General features: G+C 39.8%; 1 protein-coding gene across 1 annotated transcript in view; it reads left to right on the top strand.

The window, feature by feature from the left end:
- The window catches only part of LOC104966344 (gamma-aminobutyric acid type B receptor subunit 1-like), a 32,943-nt gene extending 14,269 nt beyond the window's left edge, over positions 1-18,674 (top strand). Inside the window, exons 3-5 of the mRNA XM_010795533.1 lie at positions 15,989-16,177; positions 16,946-17,078; positions 18,534-18,674. Of these exons, the coding sequence (XP_010793835.1) occupies positions 15,989-16,177; positions 16,946-17,078; positions 18,534-18,674 (463 nt within the window). The remainder of the gene's footprint in view (positions 1-15,988; positions 16,178-16,945; positions 17,079-18,533) is intronic.
- The last annotated feature ends 2,615 nt before the right edge of the window (positions 18,675-21,289 follow it).

Raw genomic sequence — 21,289 nt, 5'->3', positions numbered from 1 at the left:
GCCTCAAGTGTATGATTGCGATTCTATTACACAAACTATCATTGTAATCAACAATATCATAAAATAATTTCATAATGTGGGCTAATTTGCTCCCAAACCTACGCTTTCTGCTTGAGTTAATCTCCGTCAGAAAGTAGTTCCTAGAAAGTAGTTCCCATGGTAGCGGTTTGGACACTGTTCCGAAATCCACCATTTTCTCCTGGGTTTTTAAGAACGCTTTGAGACATTTGACAGCCCAGGTAGTTGACGCCAATGTCCTCTTTTCGTTGCGACTTTTTTCCAACGCACTCAACTCGTCAGTTGAAACAGCCGCAAATCTTTCGTTGGTTTTGTGGTCTGTGTCCATGTCCAACCATTCATCAATACTGAGGCCCCCCAACAAATCAAAATTAACTTTAAAATCTGACATTTTGTAGCTACCGATTTCCAACGAGAGACAATGTATAACAGTGTAACGGCTGTGTGTCGCTAAACGTCGCTATGAAAACCACACGATGTAGGCTCATGGAAGTAGTTTCGGTAGGCTAGTGGCGTGTGTAGGCCACTGGATACTTTGTAATTAGGCACGTTCTATTTGATCGTTGTTTGATCGTGGAATCAAACACGCCTATTGACCAATCAGAAAGCTTGCTCAAACCTATGTGTTATAGAATATAAGAATAATAAACGGAGCCTCTCTTTTCCTCCCCCTCTTCTGACAGCCCAGCAGCTGATCTCTGAGCAGGAGAGGGAGACGTGGGGAGAGGGAGGTGGGGCTATTTCATCGTTATNCGTTAAAAAAAATGTTCGCCGGTCAACATGTCCGTTAAAGTTTAAATCTTCCTTACAAAATTAGAAAAGTGAGCCGGAGAGGCGGGGCTATTGCGTAATCATTATCAGAAAATGATCGTATAGAGGCGATTACACGAAGCCGTTGGACACCCTCAGAGCGCTCCGTTTGCAGATCTATCCACCTCAGGACCCGTTATCGTTTGCGGGGTCCGTTTCCATCGTTTTGTTACGGCCTCGTGTAAACGAAAGGGCTATACGCAAGAGAAACTATGCGGATACAACCCGTTTTGTCCTCATGTAAACGGGGTCTAAGATGCCTTACAACACTGCCCAACAATATTGTGGCGAATAGAGGTGCAAACAAACACACAGTTTGACTGTTCCTCCCACCTGCACCAATCTGACTGCCCTGTTGGGTTTTGCTCTCCCTTATATTGCATGGTGCCCTGTTTCCTCCCCTAGCTCACTGAACTCGGCTCCTTCCTCCACCTGTTCCACATCCCTCCCTCCTGCTTGTCTTTGCCTCTCTTTGGCTTCCCCTAACTCCCTCCAGGCAAACACACACTGCCAGCTCTTTCTCCTGCTCTCTAACTCTGATCTCACAGGGGAGCATTCCTGTCCTGCTACTATTTCTCCTCACGGATTATATTGCCTCAGGCCGTTCCCTCTCTCCAGCTCAGCTACTACACTTCTTCCTTTCATCGTCCTCCCATTCTTCCTTTCCATATTTCACCTCTATGAATCCCTTGTTTCTTCCTGTCACCAGTGTGTTCCTCTTCCAATTCCCTCCCTCCACAAGAGAAGGACTTTCTGTATTTGCTTCTGATGGAGAACCCTTCCCCCTGGAATTGCCACTTTATTTAAGTTGAAAGGTTTTAGTGCCCACATGACCCTGGGATCTGAAGTGTATGGAGAATTGGTTCCTGGTGGGATCTCATACAGAACATTCAGTCTCAGGAGAATTGCCAGACAAAGACCAACTCTTTGACAAATGCAGAAGGCCCAATGGGAGGTGAACTATCTCACCTGGAATAGATAAGCCTGAGCTCACACCCGTAGCTAAGAGGCTGATAGATGAGCACCAAGCGGTCAGACTATGACATATAGATCTCAGGGCTGTTCCAGAAGCAACTGTGTGGGCTGGGAATTAAAGCAACCTATTATTGTGCAGCTAATTGATAAGATAATATAAACCTAGATGAATGGGTAGAAATATTTTCTTTTTCAGCTTTCTCTTTTTTTGCTTCCAACCAATTTCATCGCTTTGACTTGTTCCTTTGTATATGCTCATTGCATTTCTAGTGAGTCTCTCTTTACCATCCATTAACATGTCAGTTTCACATTGAACAGCTTCAGTCTCAATTGTGTTTTACCATCATGTGTCATTCAAATGACGAAAAAAGGCATGCCCCTATACTCTGCTCCTGTCTTTTATCATTTTAAATAGAACACTGTCATGTCCTCCTCACCTTCTATCACTTTCTCACTGAGCTCTCTCTGCACCCGCCTACCTCCCTCTCCAACCTTAGACATTGTGGTGAACCAGGTAGTCTTTCTCTCTTCTCAACATGCATCCCTGCCCTCTCCATCTGCTCTCTCTTCTTTCTAGTCCTTCACTTTTCTCGACATTCATCTAAGCTCTCCTCTCGAGCCATTTCCTACACCCTCCCTTGCTCTGAGGGAGCTGACTTTCTGTATTTTCTTAGCATGAACCACCGGTTTCTCAACACTTCATCTCTTGCACCCTCCCGCTCTCAAACTCTGGTCATGTTGACACCCAGCTGGCTGCTTCTACTCCACTAGTTCCCACCTATTGTGTCCTCTCCTGGGCCTCCTGATTATCACTGCTCCTTGACCATATTACCCCCGTACTTTCCCCTCTGCCTTCATACTTGATTCTCTCATCCCCCTTTCTTTTTCACCAATGAGGCTAACACTTCACACCGAGTAGTCCTTTGGCCTCCCCTGAACTTTGCACCCTTCATTTCCTCCTTTCATCCCTGCCTCACTCTTTCCTTCAGCAAGAAGAATGGCAGTTCAAGCAGCGCATGCCAGGGTTTCAGACAAGTTCACTCATAAACACTGCAATGCATCGCTCCATATCATATTATACACTTTCCTCCCCTCTCTTTAGCCTCACACACAGTAACAGCAGTCTCTGCAGTCCTTTGTCTTCCCTCATTGTCTCTATATGTCTCTCAATCTCTCATCTTAATAGTGTGGTCTGCTTGAATCGTTTGTCACATTACAATCATTTCTACAGCACTGCCATCCCTGTCTTTACTCCCTTGCTGCTTTTATCTCATTATACAACTTTTAGTTTCATTTTTCGAAGAAAGCTGCACTCAACATCTTTCCACTAACGACTGCCAATATACCCTCAAGCAAAGTCATTCAACACAAATTGCTCCGATTGAACTGCTAATGGTTATACTGGGTATGCCTCCAGGTGAGAGTTTGGCATGTGTTTGCCTATGTGCTAGTCCCAATTTGGCAAGCTATTTGTTGTTATTGTTGTTATAGTTGCAGAGCTTGTCTTTAGTGAACTTTCTAGTCCATGTTGTGTGAGGTGAACATTCTAAATTCCAACCCAATATTGCAGAAAACATACAGTATCAACAAAACATATCAACAAAACAACAAAACAAATTCAATTTGCATCTCCATAGTATTGGAATACATGTTTATATTTTATTTGCATTTAATTGTGTAACTGCAGTGTCAATCTTAATGACATCCTAGCTAGCATATTTGGTGCAAATTCAGGAAGCCTATTTTAATCAATCATTGGTCACATTAAATCAGAAACTCAGTACATGTAAATGTAGGTTAAACAGATAAACCCCTTTTTAATCCAGACGAGGTCAGTCGCACATTCCCAAATCACATGAACTACTGAGGGTAATTGTAGTCCAGCGTGGAGATGACTAATGTCTGCAAAGTATCTTCTATGACAGGACATTTGTAATCTTAATGGCCAGTGTTAATGTGGTCAGGGTTCTCTGGAATCAGTCCCCAAGTTTACAGAGGACAGAGCCTGCTGTGTTTGTGAGATGCTACTACGCTATACAATCATACAACTATGGATGGTTATTGAAAAGTGTGGGTTGTTAAGTAATGCTTTGTGAAGCATCTTTAGAATGTATTCAGATAAGTTAATACTTTTGGTCAATGCTTAATAATTGGTTTCTTGTCCACGAACATTCATATTTTACTAAGGATTTCTGAAAGGCATATAAGTAATTTGGTAACACATGAATACTAAATAACCTATTAAAATGTTTATGTTGCAACAATAAACTATTAATGAACAGTGTACTAATTCAATCAGAATGTAATTGTTAACATATCTTCCGGTTATATTTGGCTGGAGTGGACCAAGGGAAACTTAATGACGGATGCACAGAGCAGATACTAGCACCTACTGAATCTTTTCTCAAGGCTCAACTGCAAAAAAACTAACATTTGACACATAATGTCATCAGCTATGCAGCTCTGTAGAAGGCCAGCTTGTTGCATGTTGAGGGTTTAATGGAAATATATAGCTGTAACTCAGTGACATGAAACAGATAAGAGGAGAACTACTCCACAGTCATTACAGATATGTCCATCCAATCCTTAATTCTGTTAATTAGAGTAGCCTGATCGTGGGGTTGAGTACAGCGCAGTGTTTATAATCTGCAGCCATTTATCAGTTATGTGTAACCCTTAGAGAGGCGGTTATGGTTTGCCAATCCAGATTGGAATACTTAAAAAACATGTTGTTGAAAAGCACTTCCAGAAGTTGTTACACAAACAGTTTCTCAAGTATTTTGGAAATGTAGTATCATTTTGAGATTGGTCAAAAAGATACCACCATATTGGTATACCGTTTTACCTGTAGTCCACGACGTGTGTAAGAAGTATGCATATGTATGCTGCCATGTGCTTGCATGGTGTCTAAGACAGAACTCTTGTTTTCCCTAAAGACCAAGTGAGAGGGTACAAGCTAGATGGCCCTTACACTATCTATCCCCGTTCATCCCCTGCGGGATAACCTCTCGCACTTCCTTCACACTTTTTCTCTCTCTCTATCCCTCCCTCCCCCTAGTCTATGGGGTCTTCTCTTGCAGATTATTTTTGTGGATCCATATCTCTTCCTCCTTCCATCCTTCTCTCTGCACCACTCCACATGGAGCTCACACAGACAATAAACCTTTCACCGACAAGTATAGATGAGAATACAATAGTTAAACAAAGCTAATTAAAAAGTTAAGATTGATTATAGACTGAGAAAGGAATTGAGGTAGTAGAAAAAGGACCAGAGATGTGTTGGAAGAGGTTTTCTGAATAACTAAATCACTTCACAACTGCGCATTGACAAACCCAAGACCGCAGAGAAACCAGGCACAGTACTATATGTACATCCTGGTTTATGCGGTTGCGCACACACATCATAAATTATGATATATCTTTAAATGAGGGGAACGCATGTGAGAGGTAACAGTGCCATCACTGCAACCATGAATGTTTTATGGCTATTTAAACAAGTCAATTTCATGCTAATATGACCACTGCTTACCATGCTAGAAAATTATAAACAACCTTCTGGTGTGGGAGGAGGGCTGTGATAAGGGGGTTGCAAAGGGAGTGAAAGAGAGTAGAGGGTGACATAACAAAAGGGAAAGGCAGATATATATCAATGTGCAAGGAAGATAGTTTGGCAGAAGGACAATTATGGTTATCATGAAATATATAGCATGAATAGTTAGCTTCCCCAAAACACAATTTTTGTGACCGTCTTTTATTATTTTAATTTCTATTCAGAATTAATCATATATCTTGTGGACACATTTACAGTCCAGCAATAACAGAGTGTGTACTTCATGGTTGATTCTGTTCCCTCTGCAATGATGCCTTCTGCTGTCTCTTGTGTCAGTGTCCTTCACAATTGTGAATGTTAACCTTCTTATGTCATTCTCTATGTTTTTTTCCCTATAGAACAACCAAAGTAACTAATTGATTCCTCAGGTGAACATGAGTCTACAGTACGCACACAGACACACAAACACATTGTGGGCTTTCGTTTAAGATTGCAGGGGGGAAAGGAAGGATATGCAAAGTACTGGAGAAGAAAATTCAACCATTAAATCAAAAAGATAAGTGTGTGACTGTGGAGAGAAGGGCACATTGAGCCATTATATGAAACAGCCAAATCTTCCCTCCAAACATTACACAAAAAGCCATGGACATTAAAATCTGAGATTTGGCAGAGAAGACAGAAACAGAGGAAGCTGTGAAGGAAATCAGACTAAACTGAGAGAAGCCTTAGATTGATATTTCTGAAAAAACAATTACGCAGATAAGAAATGTAAAGCAATCAGATGTGCTATTCTAGAGTGAATATTAGCAAGAAAAATCATCCATAATGTGCCTATCAAATCTCATTTGCTGATAATGTACTGTAACACAGCTCTGTGAGTAGAATACCGTAAGGATTACACAAGCTCTTCCCCTTATTTCACATTCTACCTCGCCCGCTTTTGCTCTCTCTCAGTCCTCTGGAGCCCTAACATTATACAGCATAATGGAATATCGACAGAGTTGCTCTATTGTGCTTTAGACACACAATTCAGCCAACAGATGAGCCCATATTCCAGTCTGAAATGAGAACCAATGTGCTTATAATGCGACGGGGCACAGAGAGGTAGGCATGGATTGTATGTGAAAGATCCAATATTGCAATCCAAACCTTATCATTGTGCGAGGCGCAGTACGAATCATGATGAGTGCAGTGCACTCACTAAACAGTAATATGCTCCGTGTCTCTGAGTCAGTCTCTGTCTGTCACTATTTTAATGCTGCCTCCCTCACAGACATTTACTGTAGTTTTTTTTGTCTTTTATCCCAGTTCAGTCCATCAGTTTATCTATGTACATTTGTTAATCACCTTCTTCTGGCTCCTTGCACATTGCCATGGTAACAGATGATAGAGACACAGGGTGAAACCAAAGGCCATTTGAACCAATGAGGGTTTTAATTGGTCATTTGGTACAATTCTGGTATACAGTCTGTTAAATAACAGCATGTTTATGTCTTGTTGATATCATGTTGTAACAAGTAATGCAGAGCATTCATACACTTAAAAGAATAACACCAACATATCACCAAACAAACTGTACTTGATTTTCTCTGTTCTCTGTTAAGTACATTTAGGTAAAATTGTCATGTATCCTTTCCATTTTGTCACACAGCAAAACTAAGACAAAGAATGTGGCAAATGTATACTGATACATGGATTGTATACAAACACATTATTTGGAGTTGATGGCAAATATGCAAATATATCACTGTATGTGCATTTTACTTATCTGTGTATCCTACTGTTTATTGGTTTAAACAAATGCCAAATATTACAATTCAGGACTTAACCAATGAGTTGAATAACTAACATTCTATTAACTGCCACTATATAATGAGACTGAAGGGATACTGGTAACTAGTAAGAATCGATCGATTGAAAGTAATGTATGTCTAAAAAAATGTAATTTTGGGAATGAAACAAGTTAATCATGATGACACATGTCAAAGAGAGGTTAAGATGATGTGAACCTTAACATACAGGATAATTGATCTATCGTGTCTTGGCTCTCTTAGCAATTCTTACGTTTCAGTCAACCACTGTATAATGGTCAAATATGTGGAAGGGAGGCAGTCAATTAATATGATTGTGCTTGCTTAGTAAAGAAAGGCTAATGATAATTGGTTCAATTGGAGCAGAATGGAAGGAAGAATGTTTACATGTTTGATTATGGGTGAGCTGTTCTCTGTAGTCGAGCTAAAATATGAAGGAGATGGAAACTGTAATGTAGTGAATCCTAAATATCCAAACCATCCACACATCTATCTCTTTCCTTATCTATTCATCTACCGTTCTGCTGATTTATCTCACCATTTACACATTAATCTCTCCATCCATCCATCTGCTTGCCACTTTTTCATTTACTTCTCTCCCTGAATGAGCAGAAGGAAGATCTGTAGGACTGAAGGATTAATGGTCATCCACCTTTATGATTTCCCTTCAACGTCACCACACAACCATCTCTCTGTTCCCTGCTCTCGGCTTCCTTCCATCGTGTCGCTCTTCAATCCTTAATTTTCATATCCTTCAGTATGTGCATGCAAGTGTGCTTTTGCATGTAAAAGAAGGAGTAGAGAGGAATACACAGCTAAAGGAATGAGAAAGGCAAAAGAAGATGAGCTAATTATAATACAAAAGGTGTAGGTGCCTGAGCAGGATGTAAATGTGTAAATACCACATTTCCTGTTCTAAATGTTTAACATGGTGTACATGATGTGATCAAGGAACCAAAAAAAAGGTTAGCAGGTCCTAACACACGGTTCCGTGGCGAGCTTCAAAGGGTGACGCTTCCCATTCAAAGTGAATGGGAAGCGTCACCCTTTGCCGAACTGTTTTGTGGTTCCGTTGCTTCGTTTTGCCTCTTTTACTCGTGGTGAAAGTTAAGAACAGTTCAACCTTCAAGCATTGACGGAAGCACCAGCCAATCAAATCATATGTCAGTACAAGCGCCAGTCAATCAAACCGCGTGCTTTGTGTGTCTGGGGCGGGAAATTAATGTGATTGGTCGCATTAAACCCAAGCGCCAGATTGACCAGCAAGCGTCAACTGTGTGTAGGTTGTGTAAGGATGCTTGCTTGGGTAAACATTTCCAATATTTGAAAGCCATCTTCCTTTGTGAGTTTTGGGGGTTGGGTTGTTTAACGTGTATTCCTATTCCTATTCTTTTGTTTGCCTTTGCTATTGGGTAAATGTTTCTCTTTGTTTAGTTGTTGCTGTAAACATGTCACAAAATGTACTTGTACCAAAATGCTGAATATGAATGAAATTTCTTGCTAACCACATAACTGTATGCTGCTCCTGCTTTATGACTGGTTTGTTGTGTTCAGATGGTTCAGAAGTGTGTGACACCTTTAGATCGCAGCATCACATGTCGTTCTTCAGCCTGATGGCTTTGTGTGAGAGTCACTGCTATCTAGAAAACAAGTTAGGTAAGCTCAATGTAATGCTTGACTGCGCCCAAATCTTCAGTATGTCAGGGAGAGTCAGTGGTAGAAAAGTGGTGTTTAATATCTGTGACGGAAAGATCATAGCACTGGCAATTATATTCCAACATCCATATAGGTTACGACAAAAATTGTTGTATTTGGTTCCAATTCCTGAAAGGGTAACATTTTGGTGTAAATGCATTTACATTAACTATGGATTTTTCTCGTCAGTACTTCCCTATGTCTTAACTAAAGTACATCATCTGCAGTACAAACAAAGAAAAAGAGGAAATGGCAAGGTCTCCTACACAATCCTAGGTAATCAAAGCACACATTACAAGACAAAAGTAATACCAGTCATCTTGCTAACAAGGTTCAAGGTTCTTTATTTGTCATACGAACATAGCTACAGAGTAGTTATGTCGAGGACAATCTTAGGTCACAGGCTTCCCCAACAGTCCAACACGATAATACAGATAAACAGAAAATATAGTGCAAATAAATATTAAAAAGTAAATACAAAAAGAAAAACAGTTGCAGTTTCTATGCGGTTTCTATGGCACCAGCCAACCAGAGGGCCCAAGGCTGAACCAAATAATTGTATATAATCCTTCCTATGATCTCAGTCTGTTTCTCTGGGCAACAAGCCTCCTGAGATGATTCATGTATCTGTCTCTGTCAGAGTCTGCAGAATTTAGCTGGAGGTAGGGAACAAGAGTGCACGAAAGATTGAGAAACACAATTAAATTTAATAACAAATGTGTTTTTTTTTCATTCAAAATAAATATTAACCTTCTGCCTAAAGGAGAAAAGAAAATGATGTGAAACAAGAGATGCTTTATCTTAAAAGTTTGGACCCCTGCCCCTTATTTACAACAAATTGAGAAATAAACATCAATTTTTCCCCCTAAAACTAAATGTATCTCACCTTTATAGGTTTATTGCAACCTTTAAAATACTAAAACAGTTTGCTGAATATGCTTGATTCACCAGTTTTACTCTCCAAGTTGCCCTCTCTGGTATAGTGCTTGCGGAGATGCATAACGTTTTATCTGACCACCTCAAGGACAATTCACATGGACACACATCGTAATGCACAAGGACATTACCAAATCCCTTTTGTGCTCTGCTTCTTAGTAACTTTGCTATCCCTTGCATAGGGATTCTAAATCGCCTCTTATAGTCTTATGTATGCTCCCAAAGGACGGCAATGTATTATTTGAGTATCTCAAGCACCCTTTGTGGTGCTGTGTTAGTACCTAAGCTTTTGGAAAGCATGGGAAAAGCCTAGTGATAAACAATGACCTAGGACCGGCTTTCAGAGGCTTCCCGTGGCTTACTTTTAGAAAATAGCTGTTGATACACCATTGAGACATTTTCTATCCTTCAACACACATGCACCGTTTGACTTTGAAGCACAGGAGGGACACATACTACACTTTTAAGTTAAACAAATTGATTAGAAGTGAGCACAATATACTTTTCTATATTGTAAACTTGAGGACACAAACTGCTAGATGTGTTTAAAGAAGTGACTGGTCTGCAGGAGGTGTTTTTTTTTTGTCTAAGAGGGAGAGAGATGAACGCGAACACAAAGAAAACCACAAGCACCCAGTACAAATGGGCTCTCACACACCCACACAGCTTTTTACACATATGTGGACCCATGGCAACAAAGCTCAGCGGTATTCCCTGAAGTGACATTTAAACTCTCTTTTAAACGTTGTACATACTGTAGCAAAGTACAGCCTATTTAGGTTCATCTTGGAGCCAGTAAGCAGACAAACATTTTAAATAAAAGACTATTTCAGTATGTACTCTCACTCTCCCCCTTGATTCCTTTCCTTCTTTCCCACAGCTCCAAAACTAAATTATAGTAGCACATATTTCTTATTAAAACACTGCACGTGGGGAACACTATATATGAATTTCCATGTGTTTGCAGACAGCTTTGGTGAGGTGGTTGCCATATTTATGATTACAGTACCAAGGTGTTGGTGTATTATTTGCACAGTAACAAGTACATCAGAACAAGGACAAAGCAAAACATTAACATTGCTCATTATAATGGAGTCTGTCTTGACTTACAGTAGTGCACACCACATCATTAACAATGTAGTATGTGCGCTGCAAAGAAAAGAAGAGTGTGACAACACACAGTAAAACTAAAGTAAGTGCATTAGTTGAGGTATTTACTTTGAGTGCATCCCCTTCATTTCCATTTCAAATTATTCTAAATATGACAAGTAATACAAACAACACTAGTTAGATAGTTGTGGTGTACAGTATAAGCAATAATATAGATGGGGCACTCTTTTAGTTTGAAACATGTAGAATACGCCAAGGGAAACAGGGTTGAGCTTACTTATGTGGCACAGAAAATATACAGTAGTGTATATTTTTAATAAGCCAGCCTTTACTATTATTACCAGAGCAGAATAGTATGAGGATTTCAGGTTATAGTAGGCATGACATTAGAAATGCACAATATAACAATGCAGCATCGGCAGAGGATATGCAACAATGTCTATACATATTTTATTAGTCTGTGCTCTTGTATAGAAACCTGAACCTTGATGCCGGCAGCTAGAACAAAGGCATCTGTCAATGTCTGATATATTAAGACACATTAGAAATGTCCCCCTTGTGATATACTCAAGAATCATACTCAACAAAAAGTATGGCAAAGGACAAACTCAATATGGACCTGTTTCGAAGCACGTCTTTTTTTCTGGCTTTGCGAGGGGCTTCCATGCAATTGTCATGGTAACGTGCACGCATGAAATAGGACCAGCATGGAGTTTTTTTTTAAAATAAAAAAAGGCAGCTATAAACACGCTGTAATCAAATGTCCTTTATGACCAAACTACGTAAGGTTGACAACATACACCAACATCTAGGATTAGTGTATTTTTGCTGCTACACAGACCAAAAGGCCAAACTAACTCCTCACTGCCAGTCAAATAAATGAAAGATGGATGAGTAAATACTCCTTCATCGTCGGGCTCAAACTTGCAGGGGGAGCTCAATGTGTCGTTAAGTTTAATTCAGCTTTTCACTTCCACATGGATCAACACTTAACACCCAATTGCAATGTTTGATTTCATTGAAAACAAAAGATGTAATCTTTAACAATTATATGCTGAACAAAAATAGCACAAGATTGCGTCTCAGTAGTAGCAATCTGATGGCAATTACTTTCTAAATGCACCAACACAGTCGGCAATTGAAAAGATGTGAGTGAAGGTGAAAGGCTGTATAATACGTGATCAAACTAAATTAGCCCTTATGCAATTACAGTAGATGAGGAAACAACGGCTTTCATTTGTTTTTGTTTTTTTGCCTCATTACGGCAAATTAAGAAACAGTCATCGAAAAAAAACCTCTGCATTGCGTCTGAGGTTATCGAGATAGAGTATCACAAAAGGAATATGTTTATGTTCAAACTTATGTGAATTACCCATACGTGAACTTGTGCATGCCTTGTTTCTGGTGCTCTGTCTGTACGGCTATGTAATTGTCTATACGGAAAATGCTATTGATACACTCTATTTCTTTATGTATGTTCATTTCAGTCTCTGACAAGCTGTTACTTTTTTGGTTTGTCCCGTTTGTTTCTGTCTTTGTAATCATCAATTTAAATAAAAATGTATGGCTTGGGGATATTTGTATATTTAAGCTTATCACAAGTACTCTGTGAGGCATGCTGTTCATCCTATACCAAGATATATTGTTCTTACTCTTATACACACTCAGCCTAGTTGGCTTTATCATCACTGTTAAATATTTGCTGTTCTTCTCAAGAGAGACAAATTGTATTTTGAAAAGAAAAATGTGCACAGAACAGATAATCTGTCAACACATTTCCACACACTTTAAATTGGCTGCCGTTTGTTTTCATATAGCTGAATTAATCCAAGTCTATTTAAAGAGCCTGTGACAGCATCCCAACAACTGTTGTGCAGTGAAATATTGGGCTACTAGTCATCTCGAACCGTCAGTTTAAAAAAGAAGATGCGATACCGTTCCGATAAATATCAATAATTTCGAACATCGTGGGGAAATTCCTTCGACTCATTTTGAAGTTTTGGGGGAAGCCGGAATTGACGTCAATGCGGGAACGCTTCACTGTGCGGCGAGAGAGCCAAACAAGGACAAAGTGTGTTGTCATGCGTAGAAATTGTGAATTACTGAGTTTAGGCACGTTAATAACGTTTTAATGAAGTTGACTACAGTATATTCATATTTGTCAGTGCTTTCATGTCAATTCGGCGAACATAAACATAAATGATCGTGGTGAATATGATGATTAAATTAGGATTAAAAATCAGTAGTGAGAACTGAATAATCATGAGGATGATGATTTAAAAATCGTTTGTTTGAGCATTTCCTGATGAGAAAACAAACCGATGCTTTTTGTAGTACACCAACATGGATTAAACGTGTGTTTTTTTTACCACAANACAGGCCGTGGTATATGCTCATTATATCACAGCTAAGGGGCGTGGTTCGGCCCGACGCGAAGCGGAGGGTCGACAACCAAAACAAGCAATCTGATCAGATTGCTTGATTTGACTTGTCCGTTTAATAAATATATTTATAAAACGGACAAGTCAAAACAAAACAATCTGATTGGTTCTTCGCGTCGGGCCGAACCACGCCCCTTAGCTGTGATATAATGAGCATATACCACGGCCTGTCGTGAGCTATTGCTTAAATATATATGTGTATATGTATATATGTCATTTTGGAATTTCAAAATGTGCTGATGCAAAAAATATGTCTCAGTATATTTAAACTCTTAGAATGTAGTGGTTATTCAGGTCAGATATTAGAGGTTTAGATCTGAACCTGAACTAATGGACCTGTTTAACCCCCCGATAAAATGCCGGAATGTTTTTTTTCTGTACTGTATATTTTTATTTTACTACAGCCTCCTAAGATTCAACTGACTTTCTATATTTAGCATCAATTTACACTTTTATTTACTCCTGCATATGTGACTGTTATTTTTCCTTAATTGCTTTAGGCAACAGTGATATACCGAATAATTTATTTATTGATTGCTGTGTGCTCAAGGGAGTGTTGTTTTTATTGTTTATATTAATAATATGTGATTGTAATATATTGTTCTTTATGCTCATGCTCAGGTACAGACCAGATTGTCTTTCATTAAGATAAATGAAGCCTGGAGTTAGTCTCACGGATTCTTCTCTCTGCAGCAGTGATCAATGCACCGTTAGCACTATGGCCATGTTTTGAAGCCACTTGATGGCCAGGCACAGATAGCTAGTATCAACAAATGTGAAGTCTATGCCAACCTCATGGTGAGCAAAGAGCAAATAGCATATCATGTGAATGCAGCTTTAGCATGACTTTGAACACTGGCTGGCCTGGATCTACATATAGCCAGAAACAAACAATAAATATTGGAATACATTTAACTCCCAATTTCTTTCTTTGTGTTTGCTGTGGGGAGAGACACGGTTGAAGCCTAGACGCTAGATATAAACTCTGTAAATATTTACATTCATACAATGATCCACTCCACATCAGCATGCTTACTAGATACTAAATCTGATGCTCTGTTAAGAACACATCATGTTTTTTTTAATGGAAGTAACCCGATCTACCCATTGAGGGTTTGGCTTTTATTTATAAGTTGGATTTTAGACTTCTTCTATGAAAATGCATATGTCTTTTAGTTAGAAAACGATTTATTTAATTTTTCTTCCATTATAGTTGCTGTCCACCATTCCATTGAGTTCTCACTACAACTACTGTAACTGCTGTCACTTACTGTTCAATTCCTCCTCTGCTCCAAACAACGTAGGCTAGTACTTCAATGAAAAGTTTTTCATTCTCATTTGTTCAAAATAAATTTGAAGCAATGCAAAGATAAGACAAGTAAAACATCATAATTTGTTTTCATTAAAAAGACAGGGGTGTGCTACAAAATCCAGTTAAAGTATAATTTTGCTTCAAAATAAGATAAAAAAAATCATCGCTAATATAATTATTTCACACATAAATGCGTAGGCTATCATATGGTGATTCATTTCTCAGGTTTTTCACCGCCTTATTCAAATGCAAATTGTGCATGATTGAGCAGGCCTTGCACTCTATTATTCAAATGTTTCTTGGTAAAATTGGAAAATGGCTCATGAATAATGCAAAGTGGAGGTCAATGAGTGAAATCAACTGAAGAGTGAAAGTGTCTCAGTTCTGAACCCTGTCTGTGCACCCGTCAGAGTCGTTTGCGATGTGAACGCTAAATGAACCTTGGTAATGGAGCCGCACTAAGTGACTGTGTGTGATTCACAACAATCACCAAGGGGAGATTTCCACTGCAGGGCCTCGCATGGCTTAGTACGGTATAGTTAGGCCTTGGTAGGCCAGGCTCACTTTATGCTGTGTTTCCATTACAGTTTAGTAGCTGGGGCAGTAACTATAGTAACGCAGTGTAGGCAGAGCCGTGACGTCATCTTCAATGCGAACCACAAAACCAACATCAGCCGTTAGCTGTTAGCACTCAGAGCTCACAGCTCCTCATATCTGTTCAGAAACTAAACAAAAGTTAAACAAGTACAAACCACAGACTGTCTGTGTCATGGTGAATACAGTCGCTGGTTAATTTATGTCTGTAGGCCGTTGCTGTGAGTGTGGATGGTCGGAGCATATACAACGTTAGCTTAGCCAATCTCCATTCAGACAACAAGCATTTTAAAAGGTTTTTCGCCTGCCGTCTGTCTGCAGACTTGTCAAAGCATTCATTCATGGTTTTTACTAACCGGTATCAGTATGTTGTTACTTCGGCATCATTTTGAAACGTGTATTACAATTACGGTAAAATATGTTCATTTTGTTGTAGTTGTAGCCCCCTTGCCAGCGATTCTCTCACTAGTTTAGTATATTCCTCCCAGTTGTTGGCCCGGAAAGAACCTGGATTTTGGAGAGCAAGAAAAACTGTGAAACAGTACCCGTTAGCCGGAACTACCCCTAGCGCAACAAGAAAACGGGCCGGGCTTGGCACGGAACGCTTAAAACGTGCTACGCGCTGCAGTGGAAATGCACCATTAGGCTGCGGCACGGCTGGAAACTGCACTGAAACACAGTGAAGCAGAGACAGGAAACATGGGATGTGTTCACCTCATCCATTCTTCCCATACAGTCTCCTCCTCCCTCTCACCCGCTCCAATGTGTCTCCAGGCCCCGGCCCCCCTGCAGACCAGACGGTGGTCATCGAGGAGTTCCGCTACCTGTCCCAGAACATCTTCGTGTCTGTGTCCGTCTTCGCTGGGTTGGGAATCCTGCTGGGAATCGTCTGCCTCACATTCAACATCTACAACAGCAATGTCAGGTAATAAAGCGCAGACTTAATCGGTATGGATTAGAGGCTGAGCTATAAGCAGAGGTGGGAAGTAGTAGAGTACAAATACTTTGTTACTGTACTTAAGTACATTTCTTTGGTATCAGTATTTTACTCCACTACTTATTTTTCTGACGACTTTTTACTTTTACTTCTTACATGTTGAACACAAACACCTGTACTTTCTACTTCTTACATTTAGTTTGAATGTGTGTTTGGCGGCGTGATCATTATTATTTAGAGTCATTGCGTGCCTATTTGTTTGAACACGATCCGTGTATCCATCATTTCCTGGTCTTCTCTAAAGAGGGACCAATGAAAATGTTGTCATGTTGCCGTTGTTCAGCATGGAAACATTCATTAACTAACAATGACATTATTGTTCTATTGATATAAAGGGAGGTCAGGTACTCTTTAAAACAGCTGCTAGTTATGGGTACATTTTACTGAAGTACATTTCGAAGCCCATAGTTATTTACTTTTACTTGAGTAAATAAGTTTAGTCAGTACTTCTACTTTTACCAGAGTATTTTTAAACACGAGTATCTGTACTTCTACTTGAGTAAAGGATGTGTGTACTTTTGCCATCTCTGGCTATCAGACCAGTTTGATCGGACTGGTCTATGTGAGTAAGAAAGGGTGCATTAAGGCAAGAGACAAACATTTGAATGGCCAAACATTCCCCTGGCCCTTTTTGAAAATGTAATTTGGAAATGTACATATCTAGAAATGCAGAACTCAGTGTGTGTGTTTCTGCAGGTACATCCAGAACTCCCAGCCCTACCTGAACAACATGACTGCAGTGGGCTGTATGATGGCTCTGGCCGCGGTCTTCCCTCTGGGCCTGGACGGCCTGCACGTCAGTGCGAGACACTTCCCCGCCGTCTGCCAGGTACTGGCTAAAGAACATTATTATTGGATTTCAAACTTACTGAATATTGGTTTAATGTGGAGAGAGGCATGCAATGTAAGGTGAAGACTCAGACTCTGGGTGAAGACATGGTGAAGCTCTCGCTGCAATCCTCGTTGGCCCAAACGTTCCGGAAGCCAAATACTGTATATCCTGGTGAAGCCATTTGTTTCCATAAACACTGGAGATGCTCTTTCTGAATATGAAGTAACAGTATTAAAATAAGAAGTTTTGTACTGGACTTAATTCAGGGTTAGGGTTAGGGGTAGAGTTAGGGTTAAGTTTGTACGGAACCTGACGTAAAGTTACTCAGTGTTAACTTGTGGGTTTCCATGGGACACCTCGGTAACATCCTTTGTCGTTGACCTCGTAATACTAACTCTGGTCACTTGAGGTCACTGCCTAAGAATACATGTATTAATGGATGGTAAGAAGCCATTTGCACGTAAGACGTTTTTGGTCGTTTTTTATGGGCGGCGTTACATACTGTCGCGTTGAACATCATAATTGGTGTGACTCTAGGGTTATTTGCTCTTAGCATTGGCGTGTCAAGTGACACTGAGAGTCGAGGTAATGATCGCTAAGACCAATTAACCCTGACGTTTGTCAGAAATACTTGCTAATTTAAAAGTTATTATCTCTCAACCTATGAAACCTGTCCATCTCATCAAAGTTGTCACTTTTTTGTGGCCTTTTTCTGATTTGACATGTTGTGCAGGTGGCTAAAAAGCTAACTATGACAATTATGCGAATGATTAAGCTAGGAAGAGGGCATCCCTGTTCCTGATCCTGCATATAAAGCTGCGATTCGTCAGTTGTTTTCCCACTTAGGTGAAACATCCATCAAGAGGCACAATACCAGATCTATTTTAGTCATCCCTAAACTAAAACTAGATGTGGAGAGTGACTCACATGTCTGGTACCAGGATAAACTTGGTGTCGGCATTCATGCAGTTCACCTGTACTGTATCCCTATTCAGGAAACCATTTGTATTCAATAAATTACAGATCAGACCATAAAATGACTGCAAGGTAGGGATACTTTTGGTAAACTAGTTCAGTCCCCCTAGCTCTTCTTACCTGTGAATGTTTCATTCCCCCAGAAATAAGATCAGAGCCAAACCAAATCCTTTACGGAAAGGAAGAACACATTTAGTTTTAACCCCAGAAATATTTTGTTTTTTCAAGTCTTCAAGCTCACACTGTACCTCATGTTGTCAGCTGATAGCTGAGTGCTACAGTAGAGGTAGACGTACAGTGCTGTGTTACGGAGCACAGCTTTGGAGCTTATGTTCATTTCAAGGTCATTTCTGAAGGACTATTAAACTCAAACAGGGCTTAATGTGGCTGCATGACTGAAGAGCTGATTTGATTAATCTGTTTGATTTATTAATCAGTTTAATTATACCGTCTTTCATATATTTTCCTCTTTGCTAGTTCCGCCTCTGGCTGCTGGGTCTGGGTTTCAGCCTGGCGTATGGCAGCATGTTCACCAAGATCTGGTGGGTCCACACCGTCTTCACCAAGAAGGAGGAGAAGAAGGACAAGAGGAAGGTAAATGTGGAAGCTATTGATTAAAGTTCCAGGAGGTAACTAAATCCACCCGGAGATCTTTATGCCAAGTGAAGGAGGGGGGGGGGCGGGTTAGGTTGGGTTTACTTAATCATCATCCCAGTCAGGGGCGAGCTCCACAGCCGGAGATGATTCCACGATCACTCTCTGCCTCCACTTGGCTCGCTGCTGGCCCTCCACGTTGTGAAGCATCTATTGGTCACGCTGCCCCCTGGGGGGGTGTATATCTGCATCGTGCAGCCTGGGCTAGTTTTTTTCAACCATTCGAGCTACGGTACATTTTTCATATTAAAGAAATCCCACAGCAAGTTACAAAATGACAAATTGTAGCCTAATACACTTGTTTTCAAGACAGGTGTTTGGTTGGAGATGACGTGTAAGCTCAATTGGGACCCTGGCACTATAGGATAGCTTTTCCCAAAACACCAAGCATAACGGTGTTGGTGCAGTCGAAATACCAGTGAAACTAAATCCAAGCTTAAGATTCACTTTGCTGTATTGCCTCGAGCTCACCTTACCTTCTCTTGACCACCATTCATATAGGCTATACATCTGGGTTAGAATTTTGTTCCTGGACCGAGTTCAGAGTATACACTTTCATCGGTGGCTGTGCTCCTCTCCCACGCATCACTGAATCCTACCGTCTTAATTTAACAAGGTCATATTGTGCTACAGTAGGCTACTTGCTGCCACCCACTGGCATTTAGAGCATTTCATCACTTAGCAAGCCGCTATATTGCAGTCAGGGACGCTCAACAATGGCAAATTATTTGCAGTAACTAAAATACAAAAAAAGATATTTGGTATTAAAATAACTTAACCCTTATAACCCTCAAACATTATATGGGACCATGGGAGAGAGGGTATTAGGAATCATGTTTTCTGACATTGTAAACTCAGTAATTCCCTTTGACGTTAGCAGTCTGTAGAAGTCTTTAATCTAATGTGTCTGAATCTGTAGGAACCTTCTCAGTGGTCTTGCAGCGCTGACGGTGTATTAGTTTTATTTTATTTTACCTTTATTTAACCAGGATAGTTCTCATTGAGATTAAAAATCTCTTTTTCAAGAGAGTCCTGGCCCAAGAATGGGGGGGGGGACAGTACAGGACTCATCCCAGCAGAGAGATACAGAATGCCGATGATTATTATTATCTTTAAGGTGAAGGAGCCTATCAGGCGGATTCTTTATATATAGAGCCCTGATGAGAAGACTTCTAGAAAAACAGGAAGAACTGACGCCGAAACTGAATACGTGACGCGGACCATAAATATATCAACAATTAAACAACATCTTCAATTTCTCTTCACACAATACGTCTCCTTGCAGTATCAACACTAATTCAGCTGATTTTTATATTTGATCCAATTGGTAGATAGGTTATATTTACAACATAATGGTGCACAGCTGATAGAAAAGGACTTGTAAATATTACAGATTTTCTTTGAATATAAGAATGTAAATACTGAGTTGAGAGAATAGTCAGGGGATTTGGGTGATGGGAGACACATCTATGGAATCACAATTTCAATAGCTGATATTATTATGTTTTATTAACTAGTTAATAAAACATAATAATATCAGCAATTGAAATTGTGATTAGACCAGTGGTCTAGTTACTAGACCACTGTTCTTTTAGCCCGCACCGCCTAGTGGTTAAAGCACGTTATTGAATTTTGTTGTTGAATGTTATATTTGATGAAAACATTTAAATATTAAGAATACCCTACATACAAAGTTGGGGGAAAGTAGAAGGTCAATGATAGAAATATAGAATAGAAAATATCAAGAAGATATTGTAGTGATCCCTACAATAAAACAGTTTAGTGCAGGACGTCCAAAGATATTAACAGGAGGATGTGCAAAACAGACAAACTAATAAGGCTTTATTTAAACATTAAAGAATACTTTAAGTTAAGGTCTTCTTTTTAATAAGAAAAAAACGTTGGGGGTATCCACAGATAAATATGAAGTCTGACAAAGTATTTAACGTCCAATATACAGGACTGTCTCAGAAAATTAGAATATTGTGATAAAGTTCTTTATTTTCTGTAATGCAATTAAAAAAACAAAAATGTCATACATTCTGGATTCATTACAAATCAACTGAAATATTGCAAGCCTTTTATTATTTTAATATTGCTGATTATGGCATACAGCTTAAGAAAACTCAAATATCCTATCTCTAAATATTAGAATATCATGAAAAAGTATACTAGTAGGGTGTTCAACGAATCACTTGAATCGTCTAATTAACTCGAAACACCTGCAAGGGTTTCCTGAGCCTTGAAAAACACTCAGCTTGGTTCAGTAAACTAAATCAGACAAGTATGGGGGACTGCTGATCTGACTGCTGTCCCAGAGACCGTCATTGACACCCTCCATCAGGAGGGTAAGCACACACAAGAAATTTCTCAAAGAGCAAGCTGTTCAACAGAGTGCAGTTTTCAGAGCACATCCACAAAAAGTCTGTTGGAGGGGGAAATGGTGGCAGGAAACGCTGCAACCAAGAAGAGATGACCGCAGCCCTTAACAGCATTGTGAACAAGAGTCGCTTCCAGAATTTGGGGGAGCTTCAAAGACAGTGACTGAAGACTGGAAGTCCCAGGTATCCACACACACG

This window comes from Notothenia coriiceps, unplaced genomic scaffold (genome assembly GCF_000735185.1).
Source record: "Notothenia coriiceps isolate Sejong01 unplaced genomic scaffold, NC01 NC01_scaffold00037246, whole genome shotgun sequence".
NCBI lineage: Eukaryota > Metazoa > Chordata > Actinopteri > Perciformes > Nototheniidae > Notothenia > Notothenia coriiceps.
The sequence above is the reverse complement of the archived record's forward strand: the minus strand, read 5'-3'. Positions and strand labels throughout refer to the sequence as shown.